General features: G+C 44.8%; 1 protein-coding gene across 3 annotated transcripts in view; it reads left to right on the top strand.

The window, feature by feature from the left end:
* Window positions 1-6,811: 6,811 nt before the first annotated feature.
* Window positions 6,812-25,928, top strand: part of pvrl2l (PVR cell adhesion molecule related 2 like) — a 166,562-nt gene continuing 147,445 nt past the window's right edge. For all 3 annotated transcript variants that reach the window (XM_054763947.1, XM_054763946.1, XM_054763945.1), the window contains exon 1: window positions 6,812-7,059. In XM_054763947.1, coding sequence (XP_054619922.1) covers window positions 6,960-7,059 — 100 coding nt within the window. In that variant the 5' untranslated portion in view covers window positions 6,812-6,959. The remainder of the gene's footprint in view (window positions 7,060-25,928) is intronic.

The following is a 25,928-nucleotide window of genomic DNA, read 5'->3' as shown; positions in this document are numbered from 1 at the left end:
TCAATTTTATTTTAAGTTAAGTTAAGTCATTTTATTACTTTGGACACCCCGGTAGTAAAATAAAAGTATTGTTCGTATAGTTAGGTATACGTATAGTCGTATAGAAGGAGAGGTTCCGCAGGTCCTTCATACCGACCGCTATCAGGCTCTACAACACCTGCACCACCTGAACCATGTTGTAGTGCTTTACTTTACTGTTCTCTTTACTGCTGTAACAAGTAATTTTCCCCGCTGTGGGATCAATAAAGTACATACATACATACATAGTTGATACAAGTATCATCATCGGGAATACTGGCCACGTACAGTATTTACTTTGGGATTGGACCCATTTTTATTTATATTCATTTCTTAATAGTTATTATTATTGTTATTGTAACCCAAACTCCTGATGAAGCAGAGAGGGTGGCTGGACTTGGGGAGCACACAGGACTCACCTCTCATGGTGACATCAGCTGATGTGCGCAGGGTTCTAAACAAAACAAACCCACGAAAAGCAGCAGGGCCAGACAACATCTCAGGACGTGCACTTCGGGTTTGCTCATCAGAGCTAGCTGATGTGCTTGCTGACATATTTAACCTGTCGCTTGCACAAGCATCTGTACCGACCTGCTTTAAGTCCACCACCATAGTGCCCGTACCCAAGAAGAGCAACGTGACCTGCTTGAATGACTATCGCCCTATAGCACTCACTCCTATTGTTATGAAGTGCTGTGAAAGAATAGTCATGACCCACATCAAAAAGAGCATCCCAGCGGCAACTGTGGACCCTCTTCACCTACGATTGCGTGGCCTCCCAGAACAACACCAGCATCATTAAATTTGCGGATGACACTACAGTCATCGGACTGATCACTGGTGGTGTTGAAACATCATACAGAAGAGAGGTGGCGGACCTCATAGCTTGGTGTCGTGATAACAATCTCCTTCTCAATACAGATAAGACTAAAGAGATGATCATCGACCCAAGAACAAGGGAAAAGGAGCCGCATAGACCCCTGTTTATTGATGAGACTGAGGTGGAGAGGGTGAAAACCTTCAAGTTCCTTGGCACACACATCAGCGAGGACCTCACCTGGTCTCACAACACCCAACAAATTCTGAAGAAGTCCCAAAGGAGACTGTACTTCCTGAGAAGACTGAGGAAATTTGGCATGTCCACCACAATCCTGAGTTGCTTCCACAGATGCACTATGGAAAGTGTCCTTACCGCCTCCATCACTGTTTGGTACGGTAACTGTACAACACGTGATAGGAAGGCACTCCAGCGGGTGATCAAGACCTCACAGAACATTGTTGGGGCAGCCCTCCCCTCACTGCAAGACATTTATAAAACTAGAGTCCTACGAAGAACACACAACCTCATCAAGGACAGCACACATCCACAACACTCATTATTCACACTCCTACCGTCAGGCAGACGCTACAGGAGTTTGAAGTCCAGGACCACAAGGCTGGCAAACAGCTTTTACCCACAGGCCATCAGGCTTCTCAACGAAGCACTCACACACGCCGCACGCAACACATGCACACACTCATAGCACTTTATTTATTTACTTATTTATTTATTCATTTATTTGTATTAATGTCTCTTCTGTTGTTGTTGCTTAATTTATTGGTATTTATGTTTCTAATGTTCTTATTCATTTTCTTCTGTTTTTCTTTCTTTTTTGGGAGAATGAACAGAATAAGAATTTCATTGCATAGCAGAACCACCAGTTTTACTGTGCATATGACAATAAAACTCCTGTATCTTGAATTATTATTATCAAAAATATTGGTCGTGTACAGTAATTAGTTAGTTTTTTTTTATTAGTTATATTAATTTGTGAATATTATTATTCTTATTAGGTGTATTTAATTTTAAAAAAGTATTTAATATATATTTTTTTATTTTATTTAAATTGAAGTACTTTGGACAGTAAAAAAATAAATAAATAAAAGTACCAATATCATCATCGACCATACTGGCCATGTACAGTATTTATTTATTTATTTTTCATTTTAATGTAATTTTTTCAAATTACTTTATTAATTTGGTGATATTGATTTATTATGTTTTCATTATTATTATTTATTATGTATTATAATTATTATTAATATTATTAGGTGTTATTTTATATTTTGTAAATTATTGTGTATTTTCATTTTATTACTTCGGTCACCCGGGTGGTAAAATCCTAAGGCCCCCAAACTGGACCCCTAGACGTCCTGGCTGAGTCTAGACGCTCTGTCCATGAAAATGATGAACAGAACGGGTGACAAAGGGCAGCCTTGGCGGAGGCCAACGTTCACGGGGAACAGGCTGGACTCGTTGCTGGCGATGCCAACCAGGCTCCTGCTCTGGTCGTACAAGGACTGAATGGCACGTAGTAGCGCCACCAGTCCCCTACTCCTGGAGCGCCCCCCTTTGGTTGGAACACACCCTCTGGTCACCCTTCTTGAAAAGGGGGCCACCACCCCGGTGGCTCTTCCTGACTTCCACACTGTTGGAGACGGCCTGATGATGCTGATGCCGTGGCTCAAATACGAGACATTTGGCAGGAAAATCGCAAAGGTTACCTCCACCTGGTTACCATGGTGACCGGTCCATACAACGACACACACATAGCAGGAGTGTGACTGAATAGCAATAACAACTTGAATCCATTTGAACAATATCTTTCTGTCCGTCTCCAGGCAACCAGTGAAATGGCAGCCGCACGTCATCGTTGGAACGAGCGGACCTCTGCGGGCAAAACGGGCCTGGAGCCAGGCCTTACTGATTATGTAGGTCACCCCCACCTTAACGCAGCGCGTTATTTCCAACATACGTGCCGTCTCGATGGCTCCTTAGTCATATTTAGACAGCACCAAGGCTCGCACATCATGGGGAAACAGACAGCAACAACAACAAAAGAAAGAAGCTGGTGAGGCTGCAGTGGCGTCGAGCTGCCTACAGGTGGCACACACGCGCTCGTAGACCAGAAGGCTTCTCCGCCTTTGTGTGAATAACACCCAGGTTGGCAGTTTGAGGCCTTCAGTCTGCCGGCCTACGTTAGCATCCTAGCATCCGTCAGTCACACCATGGGCTTCGTTGAAAATCCCTCGCAAGATTTTAAGTGTAAAATGATCCAACTTTGACATTGTGACAAAATGAAAGGACTTTCAACATTTGATTACACTTTATTTTCCCAGCACTGCGGTTATGTTGTGCTGATTTGTCGTTAAAAGAGAGCCATCGCCCGGGGAAGCCCGCGAGCCACCTGTTGGAGACCACCAGTCTTCAAATTGTATTCATTTTTACTGATTTTAAAGCAGCAACTCCACTGGGACCTCAAATTATGGATTTTAGAAATGAATTAAGACTATTTTTACATTTTGATGTTATTCTTTTTATTTATTCAGGATAATACTTTCCATTCCATTTTCCTCCGCTTCCTCCGCGGGGGCAGCAGTCTCAGTAGGGAAGTCCAGACTTCCCGGTCCCCGGCCACCGGGAGGACACCAAGGTGTTCCCAGGCCAGCTGTGAGACATAATCCCTCCAGCGTGTCCTAGGTCTTCCCCGGGGCCTTCTCCCAGCTGGGCATGCCGGACTAGATGCCCAAACCACCTCAACTGGCTCCTCTCGATGTAAAGGATCAGCTGCTCTACTCTGAGCTCCTCAGGGATGAGCGAGCTCCTCACCCTATCTCTGAGAGCGAGTCCAGCCACCCTATGGAGGAAACTCACTTCAGCTGCTTGTATCTGTGATCTCGTTCTTTCGGTCACGACCCAAAGCTCATGACCATAGATAAGGGTGGGAACATAGATGGGGGGGGTAAATTGAGAGCTTTGCCTTTCGGCTCAGCTCTCTCTTCATCACGACGGTCCGGTACAGCGACCGCATTACTGCAGATGCTGCGCCAATCCGCCTGTTGACCTCACGCTCCAACCTTCCTTCACTCGTGAACAAGACCCTGAGATACTTGACCTCCTCCACTTGGGGCAGCACCTCATCCCCAACCCGGAGGGAGCAATCCATCCTTTTCCCACTGACAACCATGGCCTCAGATTTGGAGGTGGTGAGTCTCAGCTGCAAACCGTCCCAGTAAACGCTGCAGGTCACAGCCCGATGAGGCCATCAGGACCACATCATCTGCAAATAGCAGAGACGAGATCCTCAAGCCCCTGAACTGGACTCCCTTGACGCCTTGGCTGCACCTAGAAATTCTGTCCATGAAAATGATGAACAGAATGGGTGACAAAGGGCAGCCTTGGCAGAGGCCAACGTCCACCGGAAACAGGCTGGACTTACTGCTGGCAATGCCAACCAGGCTCCTGCTCCGGTCGTACAAGGACCCAATGGCACGCAGTAGCTCCACCAATCCTGTACTCCCGGAGCACCACCCACAGGACACCGCGAGGGACACGGTCGAATGCCTTTTCCAAGTCCACAAAGCACATGTAGACCGGTTGAGCAAACTCCCAAGTACCCTCCAGGACCCTTGCAAGGGTGTAGAGCTGGTCCAGTGTACCACAACCGGGACGAAAACCACATTGCGCTTCCTGTAGCCGAGGTTCGATTAACGGTCGTACCCTTCTCTCCAGCACCCTGGAATAGACTTTCCCAGGAAGGCTGAGGAGTGTGATCCCCCTATAGTTGGAACACACCCTCTGGTCACCCTTCTTGAAAAGGGGGACCACAACCCCAGTCTGCCAATCCAGAGGTCCTGTTCCTGACTTCCACGCAATGTAAGGGTCATAATTGTACCATTTTGTTGACATTGTTTGCTATTGCTGTATTTCTATATTGTTCATTTCTTCACAAATAAGTTTGTTGATCAAAATATATCCATTATATATTTATATATATAGGTTTGTTTTATGATGTTGTTAGTATCAACAATTTGGCTTTTTTGCTTTGCATTGTGCCTTTTTTGTCATGGTGGGGGTTGCTGCTGTCGAAGACTTGACCCCCGATATGCAGAGACGAGGCGGCAAGGTGCAGAAATAGAAATAATTTTATTTGCACAAGGCAACAGGAACAAAACTAAAAGTGACAAAGGAAAAACTCTGGAAAAACAATTCAAAAGTAACTAAGATGGTAAGTCTAGGTGACAGCACTGGCAGAGCAACCAGGTTCCTCAACCATGACATAAACAATGAACCAGCGCCGCACATACGATGGCGCTGGCCTTTTAACCGCCGCTAATACAAATTGTCCGCAGCTGTGCGGACACCAGGCATGAAGCGGCTGTAACTTCCACCACACCGGAAGTACACCTCGCCAAAATAAGGGCGCAGGACAGGAAACACCCGCTCCTGTCCTGCGAAACATGACATTTTTCCCCCATTTTGCTGTTTTTGTTTAATTTCATTTTTAATTTTTGTTTTTTTGTTTTTTAAAAAAAGGTTTAGTTTAAAAAAGTTATTTTTTATTTAGCATTTTTTAAATTGTTTATACAGTAGACACCCCTACAACATAAATAATCCGTTCCGAGAACCTTTATGTTAAAGGGTTTTTATGTTATACCAAGCGTAAAATACATGTAAATAGTCTAATCCGTTCCAAGATCTTCCCAATCTCACCCCTTTGGCACTTCAAAATATTCAAAGTCCACCAAATATGGTGGGAAAATATAAGAAAATGTTAGCATAAACACAGTAGAGTAACATTCCAATATAAAATAAGGTAATAAATAAGATTACTGTAAATGAATAAAACTGAAAAACAAAAACAATCGTCGAAACGCGACTCAAAGAGTCTAAGAGTCAGCTGGTCTGACAGACAAACACACACACTACACGATAATGCTGTGTGCTAAATTTTAATTTGTAACTGAACTTAATTGTTTAAGTTGGTTTAATGGCGACTACGAAGAGGAAGGAGGTTGAAGGGAGAAGCCTGTCTCTCACACAAACTCACGTACCTGCTGTATAACTCAGCCAATGAGATGAGAGCGTAGGCGGTGCTCCGATAATCAGCCAATGAGAGCATGAAGCGTCAGAAGGCGTCACCAAGTGTTAGACTGAACTTGCACTGACTTGACGCTTTATGTTTTATGGAATTTCTTCTGTAATACGAAGCAAAAACTTTCCATAAATTCTTTATGTTCAGTGGAATTGATGTTATGCGAGGTACTGCTGTATACATACATGTATTTATTTGCTAATATTTATTATTGCTTTATTTCCTCTTCATATTATTATATGTTATTATTTTATAATGTTTGATTATTTTTTATTTGAATCTAAGTCATTTTGAAGTAATTTGTTTACTTTGGACAGTATCATTAAATCAGTATCGTTATCAGTGATATTGGTTGTGTATGGTGTTTTATCGGGATTGGACCTATTTTTGTTTAAATGTTTACATTTTTAAAATGTAATAATTTTTTAAATTATTTTTTTAATATTTATTTATATGTGTATTTATTTACTAACACATATTATTATTATGTTATTATTTTATGTTTCATTATTTTATTAATTTGTTTAATTTTCTTTTAATTTAAGTAATTTTGATGCTTTGCTCCGGTAGTAAAAAAACAGTATCGGTATCAGTGTCATTATCGGCGATGCTGGCCGTGTACAGCTTTTACTTGGTATCGGACCGATACCAAAACGCGTAGAACCCCTCGCAGGTGTGAGCGTCATGACGCCTCATGTACGCTAGGTGACGCTGTGTTGACGTCACAGCCCAATTCCCGCACACCACACCACAAGCTCGCTCGACACTCACGCACGCACACACGCACAGTCTGGCTTACACGCCGAGAGTGGGGCAGCTCGCGGGCTCCCAAAGAGTGCGCACTGCGGCCGACCCACCCGGGGAGTGGTTCCGCTCCCGCCGTCAGTCCCGAGGAAGGCGAACACTCCGCGCAGGTCGTCTCCTCCTCAACTTGCTTCTCTCGAACCGCTCAACTTCAACGGAGCCGGGAAGGGAATAACGCGGACCGCTGCCGTGGATTGTTGTTTCCGTGCATCTACCTGATCCATGGCGAGACGCGACGCTCACGCCAGGCTGCCGCCGCCGCCGCCGCCGCCGCTGCTGCTCCCACTGGCGGCGGCTTGGCTCCTCCTCTGCGCCCGTCAAGGTGAGCCTGTCGTCCGCGTGGTTGGGGAAAGTTCCCGCTTGTCGGGCGGTGGGCGGCTAATTCCCGGGCTGCAGGCGGCAGGTGACCGCTCAGGAAGCCTAATCCTGCTTGAGCCTCCAGCAGGCTGCTTGCTGGTCACCTGCTGGAATGTTAGCCTGGTGAAAGGAGGCTCCGTGATGCCCCCCCCCCGCTAAGAGCTGTGATTAGTGGCATGGATGACAGGAGTGCTGTGGGGGTCCACACATTGCAGGGGGCTGATTGGAAACACTGGGCAGTGGAGCAGCTCTCCAGTTTTACCAGTGGAATCATGAAATAACTTCATGCACCTTTGTTGATGTTAGTGATATTATCGATCTAGTATTAGTGGAAACAATGACAACGCCCATCCACAACAGCCTTTGTGTTAAAAGTCCGGGTATTGATTTTGGATCATTGTCAGCCGTGCGGGTGCTGGTAATGGAGGCATCTGGACTCTGGTGGATGAGGACGTTTCATCATTAAAACCAAAAAATTTCTCAAACTTTACTGATGATACTTAAGTAGACACACGACCATCATTGACATTTTCGAGGCTATTCTGTGGTAAAAAGGTATTTTGGTGATGGTATCACCAGCCACCTGTTGGAAGAGTCTTCATTCTGTTGTTGGTCCTGCTTTTTAGAGCTGTACTCTCCTTTGTTGGCTCCTCGGATGATGGATTTTTTCACAATTCATTTCAACTTTTTTATGTTTTATTGCTGTTTTTCTTCCTCGAAGCTGGGATGTCTTATCATCTGTCAAAAAAACAAATATTGGGAGGTTCAATTATCATTTTTTTGCATTGACACAAATACCATACGATACCATAAATCTTCAACGTCAGTATTAATATTTCAGTGGCGTGTCTGCAGAGGGACAACTGTGGACATCCTTAATGGAGTGGAGGAAAGGAAGGACATGATGTCCTATTAAAATGATCATCAAGTACTTGAGCATGTTAGCATAATTGTGTCCAGGTGTGCTATTAAGTGCTAACATATCCAGGGGTGCTAATGTGTGCTAGCATGTGCAAGCGTGTGTGTGTGTGTGCTGTCAGTTTCTCGCAGCGTGCTACGTCACATTATTTTTAGCTTTGCTGGCTTCTGTGTGAAAGGCTCAGGCGAGTAAGTACCTGTTTTTATATCTTCAGAAGGCACGGAAAAGAGAAAGACGTGTGTGTCCATGTCTCACAAAACGATTGTGGACGATGGGCAGCACCTGCTGTTCGTTGAGAAGAGCAACACGTGCTCTCATGTCAGAGTCTCTTTATGTTTTTGTTCCAAGCGTTATGACTTCGCACTGTGTTCGGCGGCTCCTGAACGCACCACGGCTAAGTGCGATGAGATGCAAAAGTGAAACCGGACACTCGTCATCCGCCACGCCTGCCTCCCTCGTCAAGCGTGTGCCGCGCTAGACGGTTAAAAGCTCAAATGGGAAGTTGTGTGAAACGCCGGGTCGCCACCTCGGCCTCCGCCGAGACTTTGACGCCTGGGGGTTTCCCCGAGCGGCCCTTCGTCTTTGCTTTTGGAACCGAGCAGCACGGCCCCGCCTCTCCAAAGGTGCGACCACGTGCTGAAATGTCAACGGTGATGAGTTTGGCGCTGATTAGCTTATCAGCGTGAGAGCAGGCGCTGATGATTATCGCCTTTCGAGTGGCGCGGCCTGATTATCCGCAGCTTTTATTAATGACTCATCTTCTGTCGCCGGTTCGCGGCGTGCACGTCTGACACGCAGACGCCGGGGGCGGGGAAGGCGAGCGTCGCGCCTTCGCGGCCCAAAGGGAGAGCATGAGCGCTTTTATTGGAATGAAAGGTCAGCTTTAAGTTTGACAAATGCAATTATTTGGCGTGATCAGCCATTAGCGTGCGCTCGCGCTGCAGGCACAAACACAATCATTTCACCTTGAAGTGTTCATGCAAACAACAACAAATACCACAACAGCAAAAAACACACAAAAGGCAGTGCTGGTTTTAAATCCTATTTGGACCTGGCTGACCCAGACCGAGAGCCATTTGCAGAAGCAGCCACCAAAAAAGCCTTTCTTTGGCGTAAAGGTACTCAGCCCTTTGTGGCTCATGGCAGACTGACTAAATGTCAAGGGTTCTGTCTTGGGAGATGTGTGTGTATACGCACTACTTTTCACACATGCACACACACACACACACACACACGCACGCACGCACGCACGCATGCACACACACATCCAATAGAGCCCAGCCAGTTATGGGCAGCTTGTCACTGCGCCCTAAAAACCAACTTGATGTTCTGAGTTCTTGCGTGGTCATTCCTAGAAATCACGTAAACTAGATATGTACGATATCTTTTTTTCAAACCGATACCATAACCTTTTCATATCTACTTTTTAAATTTAGACTGAAGGGTAGTTTGTGCACACCTGGAGGTGAGAAGGACCAGAACTAATGAGGATTTGTTGATCCGTCTGTCTAATGAAATATGATAACATGACTACTAGCACATCACTACTATCAGGAGAACCACAGTATAGAGGGGGAGGGACACCTGATGTGGCCCAGGAAGGTGCACTGTATTCGGGCACACGCTCCGAGCAGCCGGTGTGACGCCACAGAGGTCTCTGGCAAACCTTTTGCACTTTTAAACGCCGCAGCGCTGGCGTTTCAGGTGGCTGCTGAGTTTTTACTGTGCTCCACGCATTTGGTACAACATCCGTCCTCTTAAAGTGAACGTTTGTTTAGAAGTGAGCTCAGTGGCAGCAGGCCGTTAACGTCACAGGCAGGAGGAGAAATGAGCTCTTGATTTGCTCAACCTCGCACAGTACGGGTAATCTTGCCTCATTTGAGCGTTTTTAAAAAATTACCGGTTATCTGAGCTCTTTTTTATTGGTATGACATCATAATTCCCTCATATCGGCCTGATAATTATCATTCACCCCTAATTCAAGGGTCCAAATGCGTGCCAAGTAGGAAAAATGTGTACATGTTGGCTACCGTATTGGGTAATAGGGGTGTAAAGGTGACTATAGGGGTGTTATTTCATGTCGAGAGGGCTCTAATCATGTTAAAAAGCGTATTCAGAAGGTGCTAGCTACTGTATGCCAACTGAAGTGTACTTCTAGAAGTATTCCACATGAGCCGGTCACGATCACCAACAATGGAGGACATCTTTCTTCTTCCTGTTTTGTGAGTGTGTCTACCAGTCAACATGTGACAGTGGGCGTGGTCTTGTCCTCAGGTTGATGTGCGGTATGAACCTGGCCCCCTCCCCACTACTGGTGCAGCGTCAGGCTTGCACGCTGTTGCGTCACGATGTTTGTCTTTTATCATGCACGCCACCGGGGGTGTGCTTATGGATCCAAAGCGTTAATGACCCCACCCCCACCTAATGAGCGCCTCACCTTTGAAGCGATGCAGCACTCTTCTCTGCCATCGCACGTTTGTTGGCTGACGTAGAACCGGTCGTCATGGATACACCCACTTCCTGGTTTCGTGTGGATGCTTAGAAAGGTGTCAAGGTGGGGGGGTGGGCGCGGGGGAGACGCAGAAGCGGTTGTGGATTTTTCTGCAGGTCTGCACTCGCTCCAGCGCCACTTTGACTCGCCTCAGTCGTGCCGAGTGCTTCCTGACTTGGTGTTGTAGCCAACAGGCGAGATTGGAGGAGCCGTCGTAAGGCTTTGAAGGCTCCTTCACACTGCAGCACCCCGCCCCCTTTTTTGTGCCCCCTTCACGGCCTCCCAGTGCACGGCACTGCGAGAGCATAAAAGCATCAACTGGTTGGATACGCCACACATGCTGTGAAGGCTCTCACACAAACAAACATGGCCTCCCCTCCCTCCCGGGCAGCTCCTGAGCCTTCTTCATCTTCTTCTTCTGCATTCTTGGGCTCGGGACTCCTCTTCCAGGCGCCCTGGCCAGCTCCCCAGCGGGGGCCCTTTTGTTGGAGTTAGAAAGGCTGCCGGGGTGCAAGAGGCAAATTTAGAAGTGGGAAAATGTTTAGACAAGGCGACGCCGCCGTCTATCCCCCCCCAACCAGGTGTCCACTCTAGTCCGTTTGCACATTTTCCTCTCTTCCTGCACTTTTTTTTGAGGGGGGGATTTTTTTCCGGGGAGAACTACAAGCAGCAACATGGAAGGATGCACATTTAGTGCCTTAGCCTGGAGGTCAATACATGCTAAACCTTCATAATAAAAGACCGCAACATTGATGTCATTTCCAGTCACGCAGGGAAAGAAAAAGTCAGCAAAAAACACGAAGAGGAAAGCAAATATGTTTAGAAATACAAGTGGACTTTAGTTTGTCATTTCTTTGTTGTTTTTTAAAAAATGTCACAAACAAGACAGAGCCGCCTGTGAGTGCTTTTAGATGGGGGCAGCCCCCGCTGCTTGTTGAGAAGAGTGATCCTTGTTTTCAGTGGGGGATGCTCCCGTCATGCTGCCGATCATCCACGAGTGAGATCACATGACCTAACTGTGCATTTTTAAACGCATTCATGAAGAGCGGCGTTGGCCACGGCCACCGTTAGACGATTACAAATAGGCAATTATGAAGAAATCAACTTTTGGGCGGATAGTTTTTGTGTACTGTCGGACACAAACCTGAATTTAATTGGATGCATGTTTTGGAGTAATACCGAGACATGGCAAATAAACCGTGTTTTTAGCTCGAGATAGCAAAATAAAATGAACAGAATAAAATCATCCTTAAAATGCTAGGCAGATAACTCCAGCTAGCTCGTGAAACGCTCGAGTTTGTTTCTCCTGAGAAGAGATCAGTCAAACACTCTTTTCTGTATTTTCTATTTTTTAGTCAAAAAATTGTCTGGAAGATCAAGGAGGAAGCAAGAAGGTCTCGAACTAGCAAGTGCCTGCCTTGTTATGCTATTGTTGAGCCCCGCCCACACAGGGGCGTTGCCCTTTCTAACTGGCTCCAGCTTGCGTGAGTCAAGGGTGTGGGTGTGGGTGTGTGCTTCCTGCGGGTGCGAGCAGCAGGGTTGCCAGTGAAGAAAGATGCAAGAAAAGTCAAACGGCCGAAGGTTTGATCGGGGATGGCATGGGTTGGCGTGGGCTGCGCCAAGCTCAATACGAGGCGTGTCGTTTTGTTGGCACCCCTGCGGGACACGGCAGACATCTGTTGTTTCCCGACGAACGTTTTTTGTGATCGGCTTTGAAAGGTGCTTGTTGGCATACGCCGATCGATTGGTGCATCCCTAGTTTTCATGTTAAAAAAAGTCGCTCGGTTTGTTTCTTTTTTCCCTTCTAAATACTACCAGGAAGTGTCTAAATATTTACTAAATATCGCGGCTGAGTTGGCAGCACGGATCCCTCCTGCGACGTCTTCTTATTCTCCGGCAGACCAGGTGCGTAGAGGTGTGTTAAGAAGCAGAGCTACGATGCCATCTACTGCACGGCGTCGGAACCACAGGCTACATTCACAGACGGTTCAGAGCAAGGGCCAGCAGGTAGCGCCAAATCCATTTCAACTTTATGTATACTTTTTTATTTGAACTTTTTTTAGCCACTACAAAAATGAGCTGCGGGTTAAAAATGGCCCCCCGGGCTGCACTTTGGAATGTGTCCCGCCTCAGTGTGGCCAACATGCAAGCACAGGAAAAAGGACGACACAATTCCATCGGTGGGCCATAAATTTGTCAGGGACGGTTTCCTCACTGACTTCCTGTGGGTGTCGAATGGTGGCGGACAGGAAGGAGGACTCCTTTCCAACATGGCGTCTTCACAGCATCTTTGCACCTCACGCACTCAACCTCGATGAAACGCTATGAGAATATGGCATAGTGACGCATTACGTCAAATCGGCGAGGAGCGTTCCCCTGGAAGTGGTTGCTGATGTTTTTGCCTCAGGCGTATTTGAGACGCAGGCGTAAATAATAAAAAAGCTGTGATGTAATTACCCCTTGATTTCAATTTAGAGACGCTCCCTTGGCCTGCTGTGAATGTCACTCAGAACCCCCTCTGTGAGGTTTTTGCGTTCCGTGCTCCCCCGCCCCCCCCCCCCCCCCCCCCCAAAAAAAATATGAAAGGAGTACAGCGCCTATGCTTGTGACCCCCCCTGGATTCTATTTGCAGGCGTCACGGCATGAGGATGACTTCTTAATCCCCCCCAGGGAGACATTTGGAGGCTCCAGTGGTTCTCCTCATGAGAGTGCGGCGGTAGTGGATGATTTTGGGCAGGGTGTGTGTGTGTGTGTGTGTGTGTGTGTGTGTGTGTGTGTGTGTGGAGGGGGGTGTTCCGGCCCGGCTAGCTGGACAGGGGCGCTAATGAGGTGCGTAGCTGCACTTTCATGCGCATCCACTTTCCCTCCCAGCATGTGCGGCGCTCGCTTGTGTTTAAAGTTGCTGATTAGCTTTTGGAGGTGAATCACGCGTTTGTGGCGGAACAGCAACAACACGCTCCAAAGACGTCATCTTCTTCACACACAAAGAAAGCAGAAATACACACATTACACATCATGACTCGAGAGGCTCCATATCTCTTTCCTCAAACCGATACTGATAACGTTGTGCTTCTCAAGACCGATAACTTTTTTTTACATCTACTTTTTGCAAATGTAGATGGGAGGGTAGTTTGTGCACACCTGCAGGTGAGAAGGACTGGAACAAATGAGGATCTGTTGATTGTTCCTAATGAAATATGATGACTACTAGCACATCACTACTACCAGGAGAACCACAGTAAAGAGGGGGAGGAGCCACCTGCTGTGGCCCAGCATGGTGCACTGTATTAAGGCACACGCTCCGAGCAGCCGGTGTGACGCCACGGAGGTCTCTGGTGAACCTTTTGCACTTTTCAAATGCGGCCGTGTTGGCGTTGCAGTTGGCTGATACGATTTTTTGTGTGGTCGAGTTTTTTTTTCCCCGCCCCTCATCGCGGAGAATTTGTCCTTCCTCTTAAAGCGAATGTTTGTGAGCTCAGGGGAAGTTACGACAGGCTGTGAACGTCAAAAAAGGAGCACTGGATTTGCTCACCAGCACAGTACAGGTAATCTCGCCTCATTGGAGTGTTTATTTTTTCTTTTTTCAATTATCAGTTATCTGAGCTCGACAATTATTGTGCACCCCTAATTATCATTTGGTACGCTCGTGGGATGTGTCTTCTTTATAGGTCAGTGCTGTCCAAAGTGCAGCCTGGGGGTCATTCGCAGCCCACAAATAGAATTAAACCAAAAAGAGAAGTGGAAATGACCAAGAAAACGATGAACATGTCTGCCAGATTTCATGCCTGACACCCCAGTGGGGGGTGCTAATATTTTCTTACGCCCCGGGGGCACTAATGAGCAAGATTTTGGCCGATGGCATCTACCTACATTCCAACTTGTACGCATTTTTCCCAGTTGGCACATGTTTTGACCCTTGAATCAGTGGTGACCGATAATTATCGGGCCGATATCAGGGAAGAAAGACGTCATACCGATAAATCCGATAACATTAAAAAAAATGCTCAAATGAGGCGAGATCACCCGTACTTTTCGCGGGTGAGCAAATCAAGCGCTCCTTTTTATCCTGCCTTTGACGTTGTAAACAAACATTTACTACAAACATTTGCTAGTTGTACCAAATGCTCTGTGGTGGGGGGGGGGGGGGTATCGAGCACACGAAAAACCTTATCAGCCACCTGAAACGCCACAAAAAGTTCATTTTTCCACTTCATTTTTTAAAGCCTTTTTCCAAAATAAAAAAAATAACAAAAAATATCAAAGTGGTCCAGGGTGTCGGCGCGTAGTATGATTTTTAGTTGTATTTTTCTGCATTTTCAAAGCTAAACGTATGTGATGTACTGCCATCTTCAGGTTGTGTGTACTGCAGCATATTTCATTTAGGCTTTTTTACAAACCTTTTAAAAACAAAATAAAAATATCGAAGTGGTCCAGGGTGTCGGTGCTTAGTTCGTATGATTTTTTATGTTTTTATTTTTTTCATTTTCAAAGCTAACAAAAAAAGCTAAGCTAATGTGATGTAATGTATGCGGCTTCTTCAGGCTGTGTGTACTGCAGCATTCTGGATTATTATATCTTCATTTTTGGACTTGCTTGAGTAAAATAAGGCTTTTTATTGCAGTAAGATTCCGTGCATATACTCGATGCAGTTTTTGTGCAGATGTACAACGGAGCAAAGCTGTAAGGTATTCTTGGAATGTGATCTTGGATCCTCCGCACAGGAAGCTCTGATCGGAATGATGTACTACACTCCCCATCTCACGTGACGGCAAGTGCTCGTGTCCGTGTCGTTATCCCTGCAGCTGTAAATGTGATTTGATGATTGGGAATATTATTTAAAAAAAAAAAAAGGTGTTGTAAGAGCTCGGGGAAATTGGGGGTGTCAAACGGCAATTAGCGCAGCTTACGTGCGTCAGGAATCTGCCGCGGGCAGGAAGGCGCGTGAAAGTGTTCAGAGCATTTGACCCCCCCATGTGTCGCGCTGCTGCTGACGAGTGACGAGGAGCGGTGACGGTGCGATTCGGAGGAGACGAGGGCGAGGGTGGCGAACCTTTGCCGAGGCCAACATTGACGGCGGCCAAACGACGTCTACAACACCCTCTGACATCCTCAAACTGGCATGGCCGCCCCAGGTTCTGTATGAACTATAAATAACATGTCGTCTTGGGATGCATTTGAGGTCATGCTACTGGTTTATTGCGGTAATCGGCAGTTTTGTGGTATTTCAGCCATGAATGGAAGGCCTGCAATCTATTTGTGGTGGTGGTTGTGGGGGGGAGGGCCAATGTTGGAATGGTCAAATTTGCATAATTGGCCATTTGCAAAAAGCCAGCAAAATAAATATGTTTAGAAGTTGTCTTTGTCATAAAAAAAATGTCACAAACAAGACGGAGCCACCTTTGAGTGCTTTTAAATGAGGGGGGGTGCTAAGACGTGAACGTAGCTTACAGCAAACTCTTTGCGCGTTAATAATTCATACAAATGTTTGCGCTAATGAAGGAAAGGTGGCGTGCGTGTGTCCGTCTGACCTCATCCTGCTTTGATCAATAACCTGCCGAGTGTGTGTTGTCATGCTAACCATGCTAATCACACGCGTGTTGGGTCGACCTGCACAGCTTCCCTTTTCAATTAACGCTTGTTTTGATTGTTTTTTGTCTGTTTGTTTTTAATTGGGAACAAAAGAAGACTTCCTGACACACACACACACACACACACACACACACACACACACACACTTTTGGTAAATTGTCATGAAATTGCAAATGAAAGAGGTCTTTTTTGGGTTAGGGTGTGTGTGTGGCCAGTAGCGTGTGCTAATTACTGAGCTTTTTGCAAGCTGGTGAGAAAGCATCCTAAACACTCACTGCTGACATCAGCGTGTGTGTGTGTGTGTGTGTGTGTGTGTGTGTGTGTGTGTGTGCGTGTGTAGTTGTGGCACCATCATGGCACATTTTCCAGCGTGTGTAAATCGATGCAAAGCCAAAACCAACAATAAGACATGGAAAATCTCCTGCACAAGTGCACACCTTGACTTGATAATTGCTGTGTGTGTGTGTGTGTGTACGCGCGTGTGTGTGTCACGTGCAGGGAGGCTGCACTGAAGCGTCCCTCGCAGAAAAGTGTCAAACAAATAAAAGTGTTGAAGGACGGGTGACGTGATGTCGGCTCCACGTGAAGAATGCTGGCCGCCAGTGTGGCTTCATTGTCGCAGGCAACTGGCTGATCAAATGGGCAACTCATCCAATAAAACACACGTTATTTGGCCTTTTTAGTTCCCCTAACAGCTTATCAAATAGTCATAATCATGAATATGAGAGCTAAAATGTAAAAGCTTCTCGCAAGGACTCTCCATCTCGAACTAGAGCTGCATCATTTTATTTTTGTGGGGAAAAAAATGCACACACGCCACATTCAGGGTCATGTGCTTCAGGTTAAGCCTAGACTGCTTAGCTTGGACTGCAAAACCTGTCCTTCACCAAAGAGCTGAGATCTCTGGCTCTAGCATACAGGGCTCACCTGTGTCGAGGATCCTTCAAACTAGGCACAAAGTGCAGACTTTACAGACCATCCCACTTCTGACACCATCTTGACTATCTAAGAAGCAGTACACTCACTGGGGGTTTGAATGCGGGTCTATTACACTGAAAAAACAGTCAAGAGACCAAAAAGCCAGGTTTTTTAGCATGCATGTCTCATCATGTACTCTAAGATAGCACACCAGGGGGTCCATCAAACTCGGCACAGCATAGCTAATCATCCCACTTCTGACACCATTTTGACAACATAAGTAGTAACCGCAATATGGATTTCAATTAGACTGAAAAACATGTCTTTGACACCAAAGAGCCAAGTTCTTTGACATGCAAGTCAAATCATCCCGCTTCTGACACCTTTTGATTACATAAGAAGCAGTACCCTGACTGGGGGTTTGAACTCTGGTCTATTAGACGTACGGGTGATTTAAAAGGTCTCCAAGCTAATATACAACAACAGAAAAAAAGAGGACAAAATGATATAAAAAATGTGAAATGGTATTTTAAACACTATACAAATAATAAAATAAAAGATTAAGCGCTGCTATGGCTGCCGCCACGTGAAGGAGGATGTGAGCGGTGTCGATGGATGGGTCAGGAACCCGCCCGCTCCCACTCCTCCCCCAGCATGCTAAATGGGCCCGGTTACACGCTGCTTAATGTGCCGCATCTGAGCAGCTAATTAGCCACCTAGCCTGCCAGCTGACATTTGCCGTCCAATTAGCGTTGTTGTATGTCTCATTTAACAAAGCGCATTAAAGGTGCAGAACGTGCCACCCGCTCCCCACCGCCGCCACCCCCGACTGTTTACTGGTGAGCGGGAGCCTTTCGGGCTACTGTATCGCCATGGCAACAATGTCAACATGGACATTGACAGGTAAAGTATGAGGAATCATACAAAAAGGAGGATGGCGTCCTGCAACTCTGATCGCCAATCGGTGAGCCGGCCGGGACACCCCTTTGCGGACACATTCATTGAAGTACCCAGGGGTTTTCAAGCTCTGGCCTCTCCTCGGCGCTATTGCTAGCCGTGACTCCTGCATTGTTCCTGTAGGCGGAGCTCTGTCGGCGGTGGCGCTCAGCTTGTCACCGTTCATTTGAGGGATGAGATCAGATGACGTCATGCCGTACATCGGCATGCTGGGACTTTGCCGAAATCGGTCCGTCGCCTCCTCGCCGTGTTTATCACGGCGCTCCACATGGCGAGCGAGGCTGGAGATGGATTGGACTGATGGGGCGGGGGGACTTCTCACGCTAAATCACCCCTCTTACCCCGCTCCCCCCTCCCAGTGTCCACTGCAGTTGTCTGTCATATTGGCTCCCGCCAGGCCGCGGAGAAGAGAAAGACGGGCTTGCAGGAGACCTCCGGACACAATGTGGCACAAAGCTGAAGCTCCAGGCAACAATGGAATTACAACACTGGCAGCCGCAGCAGATTAGTGTTATTCCATAAACTCGCTGCTCCTTCGGGAATTCTTAGTGGCAGCGCTCACTTAGTGGGAGACATGGCCACCAGCATGTCAGCTTGGGATTTTTCAAATCCCCGGTGAGGGTGTTACTTCTTGTTGTTGTTAAAATGGGGTCAGAAGCGGGATGGTCATCTGTAAAGCCACCTGTATGATAGAGCCAGAGATCTTGGCTCTTTGGTGTAGAGGACAAGATTGTCAGTCTAATTCAAATCTACACTGAGGGTACTACTTCTTATGTCGATAAAATGGTGTCAGAAGTGGGATGATCAGCTGTGCAGTGCCTAGTTTGAAGAACCCGTGGACACAAATACTGATGCTGTGCTGTCTCTGTTTGCATGATTTGGTTTGCAGGCCTAAGAACCTGGTTCTCGGGTGCCATGGACCGGGTTTTTCAGGCTAATAGACCCACGTTTGTACCCATGTAGAGGTTAGCGTGTGTGACCATGGCTTGATGCCATTTAATGTACAAGGATAGTGTTCCTTGCAAAAATAGGTCACCTTTGTTTGTAGAAAGAGTTAAATAGAAGGAAACAAGCGTGATTTCACCTGTGGGGGGGGGTGTAGCAGTTTGATAGGTTGGTGGTGGTGGTGGTGGTGGTGGTGGTGGGGGGGGTTCGATGATATGTTATTAAAGATGGCTTTGTACTCATCTTACCTAAACAGGATTACGCTGTCGTCCAGCTCTACATTTTATTACAATAGTGGAGCAGATGCACGCACATGCACGCACATGCACGCACATGCACACACACACACACACACACACATGCTTGTGCACACAAACACAATGGCATGGCCCGAGGCAACGCCTTAGTAGACTCCTCTACCTCATTTTCTATTCCCTGTCCCCCCCCCCCGCACTCAGCCTGTCACGTCATTTTTACTTCTCTTCTTCCTCCTTTTCCTCCTCCTCTTCCTCTTCCTGCGTGGACCCATTATCTGCGTCTTCATCAGCGTCCTCGTCATTCCTTTGCGTGTCGGCCGGTTTTGGCGCAGGATTGAAATTGTAATTTAATTGCTTCACAGTTCCAAACGAGCCTCACTGTTAAGATGATTTCCTTCTTTCTTTCTTTTTTTACGCACTGAGAAACTGCCCCCCCCCCCGGCAGGTTGCACAAGTAAATAAGAAAGGCGTAACAAACGTGGGAATGCAATCGAGCAGGTTTGCGGGAGGAATGTTGTTCGCCTTTTCTTGCTTTCCCCTTTAACTCTTTCAAGGGAACACACGAGGACACGTGCGTCGCTTCCAATACCGATACTGATACCGAGGCAAATTCAGGCTGGCATCGGCGATGCTTTGTGCAGATTCACCTCACGTGTCTAGTAAGCGGGAAAAAAATGTGTGTATTTCACATCATAGCACAAAGATGAAAAGGCCTGGAAGGAGCTCATGAAATAAGTGATTCATTTCGATATTTTTTTACACTTAATAATGAATTTAAGTCATGTATTAGTCGAATGTAAAGCGGAGTGATTGACAATATAGCCACGCTAATATACAACAGAAACAAATATTAGTTTTCATTATTAGTCCACACATAAGCGCATTTTCTGCCTAAATGAAGCATTTTCAAGCATAAAATGCCCAAGTACAAATATAGGACATTCAGAAGATGCATTCAAAGACGATATGTAGTATTGTACACTGGGCACTAGGTGTCAGTAATGTTACTGGAATGTTGGTTCAGACACACAAGCACCAGACGTGATTGGCGGCACTACAGGCTTTTATTGCAGACAAAATAATCCTTAAAAAACACCTAATAAAAAATACTACTGTTGCTAAAACCCAACGCTCAACCCCACTCAGCTACCCCAGCACTGGAGCACATTTACAGTAATTCACACACAAGCACGAGTCTAATTTATGTCTTATATGTTTTATTTTCTGTCAGTATGTCTACTATATTGGGTAATAGAGTGTAAAGGTGACTATAGCGGTGTTATTCCATGTTTAGAGGGCTCTAATCATGTCAAAAAGTGTATTTAGAAGGTGGAAAACAACTTTTCTATGTCTTATATGGCTTATTTTCTCTTACATCTACTATATTTGGTAATTGGAGTGTAAAGGTAACCATAGGGGTGTTATTTAATCTCTAGAGGGCTCTAATCATGTTAAATGCATATTTAGAAGGTGGTAAACAGGTTTTCTATGTCTTATTTTCTCTTGTTATGTCTACTATATTGGGTAATAGAGTGTAAAGGTGACTATAGGGGTGTTATTTCATGTCTAGAGGGCTCTAATCATGTCAAAAAGTGTATTTAGAAGGTGGTAAACAGGTTTTCTATGTCTTATGTCTTATTTTCTCTACTATATTGGGTAATAGGAGCATAAAGATGACTGACTAAAGGGTTGTTATTTCATGTCTAGAGGGCTCTAATTGTGTCAAAAAGTGTATTTAGAAGGTTGCCAACAGGTTTTCTATCCTCTAACTACCAAAATATTGATTTCTGAATAAGTAATTCTGCTTAGCAGAAATTTGCATATCAGCTTTTTTTCTGGCCTTTTATGCAAATTCCACGATTACGTGGTCGCCCTGCACCATATGCAAATAATCGTTAGCGTGTTGAGCGTGGTGTGTGGTCACGTGACGACGGCAGCGCCACACGGCGTGCTCAGAAGATGAAGAAGGAGGATGAAGACGGCAACACAGGAGCGATTTTTATTCCCGAAACGAGTACTTAAGGCTGCATGGATTATTGATGGCCTCTCTCAGGGGGTGAGGGGGGCACTTCTCATCCTCATCTTCACCCCGCCCCTCCCCTTCTCTTCCTCCCTCCCGTGTGTTTTCATCATTTTCGTCTTCCTTTCTCATCGTTGTACTGCCATTGGACGCCCACCAGCAGCCCACCAGGACGGTTTTGGTCCTCAGTGGTGTCAAACACGGATATGTGTCACTTCCTGTCAGCTGATCCTGTTAAAGAACGAGAACACACAACTGAATAAATGTATTAAAATAATGGATTTCTAAAATAAATATGTCCTAAAGATGTAAAAAAGAAAAAAGACAATAAAAATAAACATGTCACCCAGTTAAAAAATGTTTAGAAATATTTTTTTTTTTACATTTCAAAACAAAACATTTTGCATTATAGGTGACCAAAAAAAGAGTATAATATCTAATAATATATCTCATTAATATTGGCTTAATATGTAAGGGCCATTAAAAAAACAAACGAAGCAAATCAAAATGGCCCCCAGTCCCAACTTTGGGCACCTGTGAGCTACAGGATGTCCCCCAGTCTAATTTTACACACCAGTCCGTTCTGTCATCTCGCTGCCGCTTTCCCGTCGCCACTCTTGAAGCTCCTTTTCTCCCCCCCCCCCCTTTACCTTCGCCTCGCTCGCCATCTGAACAAATTGCTGGGGACGATACGCGTCCAGGTTGGGCTGCCCTAGTTTCGTCTCCTGTGTGCTCTCTTCCTTTGCCATTGCGATGTGGATTTATTCACTTGGGGGGGGGGGGAAACAAGAAAACAGAGGAGGAGGCGGAGCGTGAAAGAGAAACAAAGAGTAGGGGGAGAATAAAAGGTGTGTTATTGTGTTTTTTCCATTGAAAGTGGAACTCAGGCGCCCCCGAAGGAGTACAGCAGTACTGCGAGAGGCTTTTGTCACATGACACAGGAAGTGAAGCCAAAGAACAGCAGAATCCCTTTTTTTTTTTTTTTTTTTTTTTTTTTACAAAAAATGTAAAAAGTTGTTTATGTGCACTGTGCCCCCGCTCGACTTCAAGGTCAGTCTGCCGGCAGCGGAGGCCTCGATGGATGAGCGCCGCCTCCAGTGGCCCCCTCAAGCGCATGAATATGAAAACATTCACGTGTCAGGACTTCACCCACTCGGATTTATCTCCACGTTTCCACGGGTTAGCGGTGCTCCGGGCCTTCTGTGGCAGCTCGGAAGCCAGACACATGGGTGCATATTAGACAGCATGGTATCGCTTTTTTCAGAGCGATACTGATAACTATTAAAAAACAAACAAAAAAAAGGATTCTTAAATCTGTTGTGATGTGGCGCTGTATAAAAAATATCATTCAAATAAAATCAAATAAACTTGTCCATCCTGGGGGAAACACTGGTGTGTGTGTGTGTGTGTGTGTGTGTGTGTGTGTGTGCGTGTGTGTGTTGCATGCTCAAGACACATGCGCGACACGGCGTCTAAGCGCACGTTGCCGCCCTCCTTCAATTATAGATTATTCTGCCTGCTGCGCCACGGGACGTGCGCTTAATCAGCACAAGAAAAAATGTCATTGGTGGGTTTTTTCTGATGGATCGCGATGGGAATTCATCGCATCAATTTTTCCGGTCGGACGCCCCTCAGAGCGCAAACACAGACAAAGACAGGACACTGTTTGGGGCAAGAAAAGACACCAGTAAAGCTTCTCGGTTCAATTGTTAACCGCTCAGTACCACCCTTGGGGGCAAAGTCCAGGCCAGGTTCTTTAACATGTTACTCATAAACACAGAGTGGAAATAATGACATCACCACGTATGATCAGTATTTAAAGTAGGGGTGCACCATATCAGGGAATTATGATGTCATACCCATGAATCCGATAACATAAAAATAGCTCTGATAACCGATCATTTTAAAGAAACGCTCCAATGGGGCCAGATTACTTGTGCTGTGCGAGTGGACAAATGTAGCGCTCCTTTTTTCTCCTGCCTGTGACGTTAACGTCCCCTGAGCGCAGGTAAACAAACATTCACTGTCAGAGGAACATTTATGCCAATAAGTTATATATAACAAACACTTATTGCTGACAAAGCATATTATTAGTAGTAGCAGTAGTGTCGTGGTCTCAGTAGCGGTGCATGAGAATTATCGGGCCAATATGAGGGGAATAATGACGTCATACGATAATTTCTGGAAAGGTTACCTTTATGTTTAAAAACATTTCTGAAATGTTCCCTTATTTTCTCGAAAAATGTTCCTTATTTTTTGTTTTATTTAAAAAAATATATATATATATTTTCAATAAAATTCTCCGTAATTTCTCATTTTTGCTGAAAAGTTCCCTTACATTCTGAAAAACTGCCCTTGTTGTCAGGAAATGTTCTGAAATGTGTTTTATTGCCTTATTTCCCCCCAAAAAATCCTTATTTAAAAAAAAATATTTCTCACTTTCCGGAAAAGTTTCCTTATTTCCCCCCTAAAAATTTTCCTTATTTTTTGGGGGAAATTTGCCCTTATTGTCTTGAAAAATGTCGCTTGTATTTTGGAAATAGTCTCTTATTTTCTGAAATGTGTTTGATTTTGTTTGCCTCACATCATTTTTATTTTCTGGAAACGTTCCTTTTAAAGTAAAAGTTTAAGTTAAAGTTGCTTTTACTTTACAAAAAATGTTGATAAGGTGCCTTATTTCCCTCCCAAAAAATCACTTCTTTTCCAGAAAAAATTTGCTTATTTTTTCTTATTAAAAAAAAATGAAATTACTCTCCTTATTTTCTGTGAACGTTCCCTTGCTTTCTGAAAAAAACTCGTTTTTGGGAAATGTTCTATTTTTTTCTGAAATTTGTTTTATATTGTTTGCCTAATGTCATTTTTCTTTATTTTATTTTATTTATTTTCTGGAAAAGTTGCCTTATTCCCCCACTTCCTCCCCAAAATCATTATTTTCTGGAAAATGTTCCCTGATTTTTTAAAACATTTTCCCCACAAAAATGAGAAGCACAAAGTTGTCTGTATCGGTTTGAAAAAAAAGATAGGGTCATCTTTAATTTAAAGTTTGTTTTTCATCAAATCTCCATTCGGCGCCGCCCGGGCCCGGGTCACAGCACCTTCCAGTGCGTCCAATTGAGAGTAGAATTTCAATTTGAATGCTCTGTTCCGTGTGAGTTCCTCCGAAGGTGCTGCGCTTACTCAGCTGCAGGCTGGAAGAGTGAAAGTGGTGTCACTCTGATGCTGATTTCCACCACTGGACCTTTTCAAGTTGTGGCTTTTATGGCCATTCGGAGGAATATTTGATGCTGCTTATAATAGATTGCGTGTGCGTGTGCGTGTGCGTGTGCGTGTGCGTGTGCGTGTGCGTGTGTGATTTGAGTAGACAACATACTTTCTGCCTGACTTGCTGATTGAAAAAAAAAAAAATCAATTTCCTCCAGTGTAGGACTACAATCTCTTTGTGGTGGTCGTTTGAGGGGGAGGGGTTGATGATGTCATCATCTAATTTGCATAAACGACCATGACACATGTTCACGGTGCAGAGAGGAATTAAAAGAGAAAACGTAAAAAAACATGAAAAACACAACAAATTTGTTTAGGACGACAAATGAACTTTCTTCTGTTGCTTCTTTTTTAAAATCTATTTGTGGCGGTCCAAATGTGTTTGTGGCGGGCCACTACTGGTGTTGGTTTAGTTCAGCGGTGCCCAAAATGTGGCCGGCGGCTGTTTTTTTAACTCTAAAAATAGAATTTAGCAAGAAAAATAAAAACTAAAAAAAAGAAGAATAATATGTAATTTCAATGTAATTTAAATAAAAACATATTTTCAATTAAAAATGTAAATAATGACTATGTTCTCGTAGCATACATTTCAAATATGAAAACAACACGTTATTTTATTTAACTTGTTATATTATAAAAAAAAAAAACCCAAAACAACAAGTTGAAGTTTTTGGAAAATTTGTTTGTGGAAAAAGTTTCATTTAATGTCATGAGAATATACTCCAAATATTATGGCAGGGGTGTCCAAAGCGTGGCCCGGGGGCCATTTACGGCGAGCGGGTGTTTTTTGTATTGGTCCGTGGCACATTCTAAAAATACCATTTAACAAAAATAAAATATAAAGAAAACAGCAAAAATGACATCATTTGGTAAGAATAAAGTCTGAATATTAAGAGAAAAAAGTTGTCATTTTAAAAATAATGTCATAATATTATGAGCTTGTAGTAGCATAAAGGTGAAATATTAGGGGCGTAACGATTCATTCACTACATCGAGGCGTCGATTTCTATTCCTACGATTCCACTTCATGGATCTGGGCTCAGCAACTTTCCATTCCTGACGACATATATCCGTGGATATACGTCCATATATGGACATACAGTATATCCGTGGATATACGTCCATATATGGACATACAGTATATCCGTGGATATACGTCCATATATGGACATACAGTATATCCGTGGATATACGTCCATATATGGACATACAGTATATCTGTGGATATACGTCCATATATGGACATACAGTATATCCGTGGATATACGTCCATATATGGACATACAGTATATCCGTGGATATACGTCCATATATGGACATACAGTATATCCGTGGATATACGTCCATATATGGGCATACAGTATATCCGTGGATATACGTCCATATATGGACATACAGTATATTCATGGATATATGTCCATATATGGGCATACAGTATATCCGTGGATATATGTCCATATATGGACATACAGTATAT

Source organism: Dunckerocampus dactyliophorus, chromosome 20 (assembly GCF_027744805.1).
Source record: "Dunckerocampus dactyliophorus isolate RoL2022-P2 chromosome 20, RoL_Ddac_1.1, whole genome shotgun sequence".
Lineage (NCBI taxonomy): Eukaryota > Metazoa > Chordata > Actinopteri > Syngnathiformes > Syngnathidae > Dunckerocampus > Dunckerocampus dactyliophorus.
Note: the sequence above shows the minus strand (reverse complement) of the source record. Positions and strands in the feature narration are given on the sequence as shown.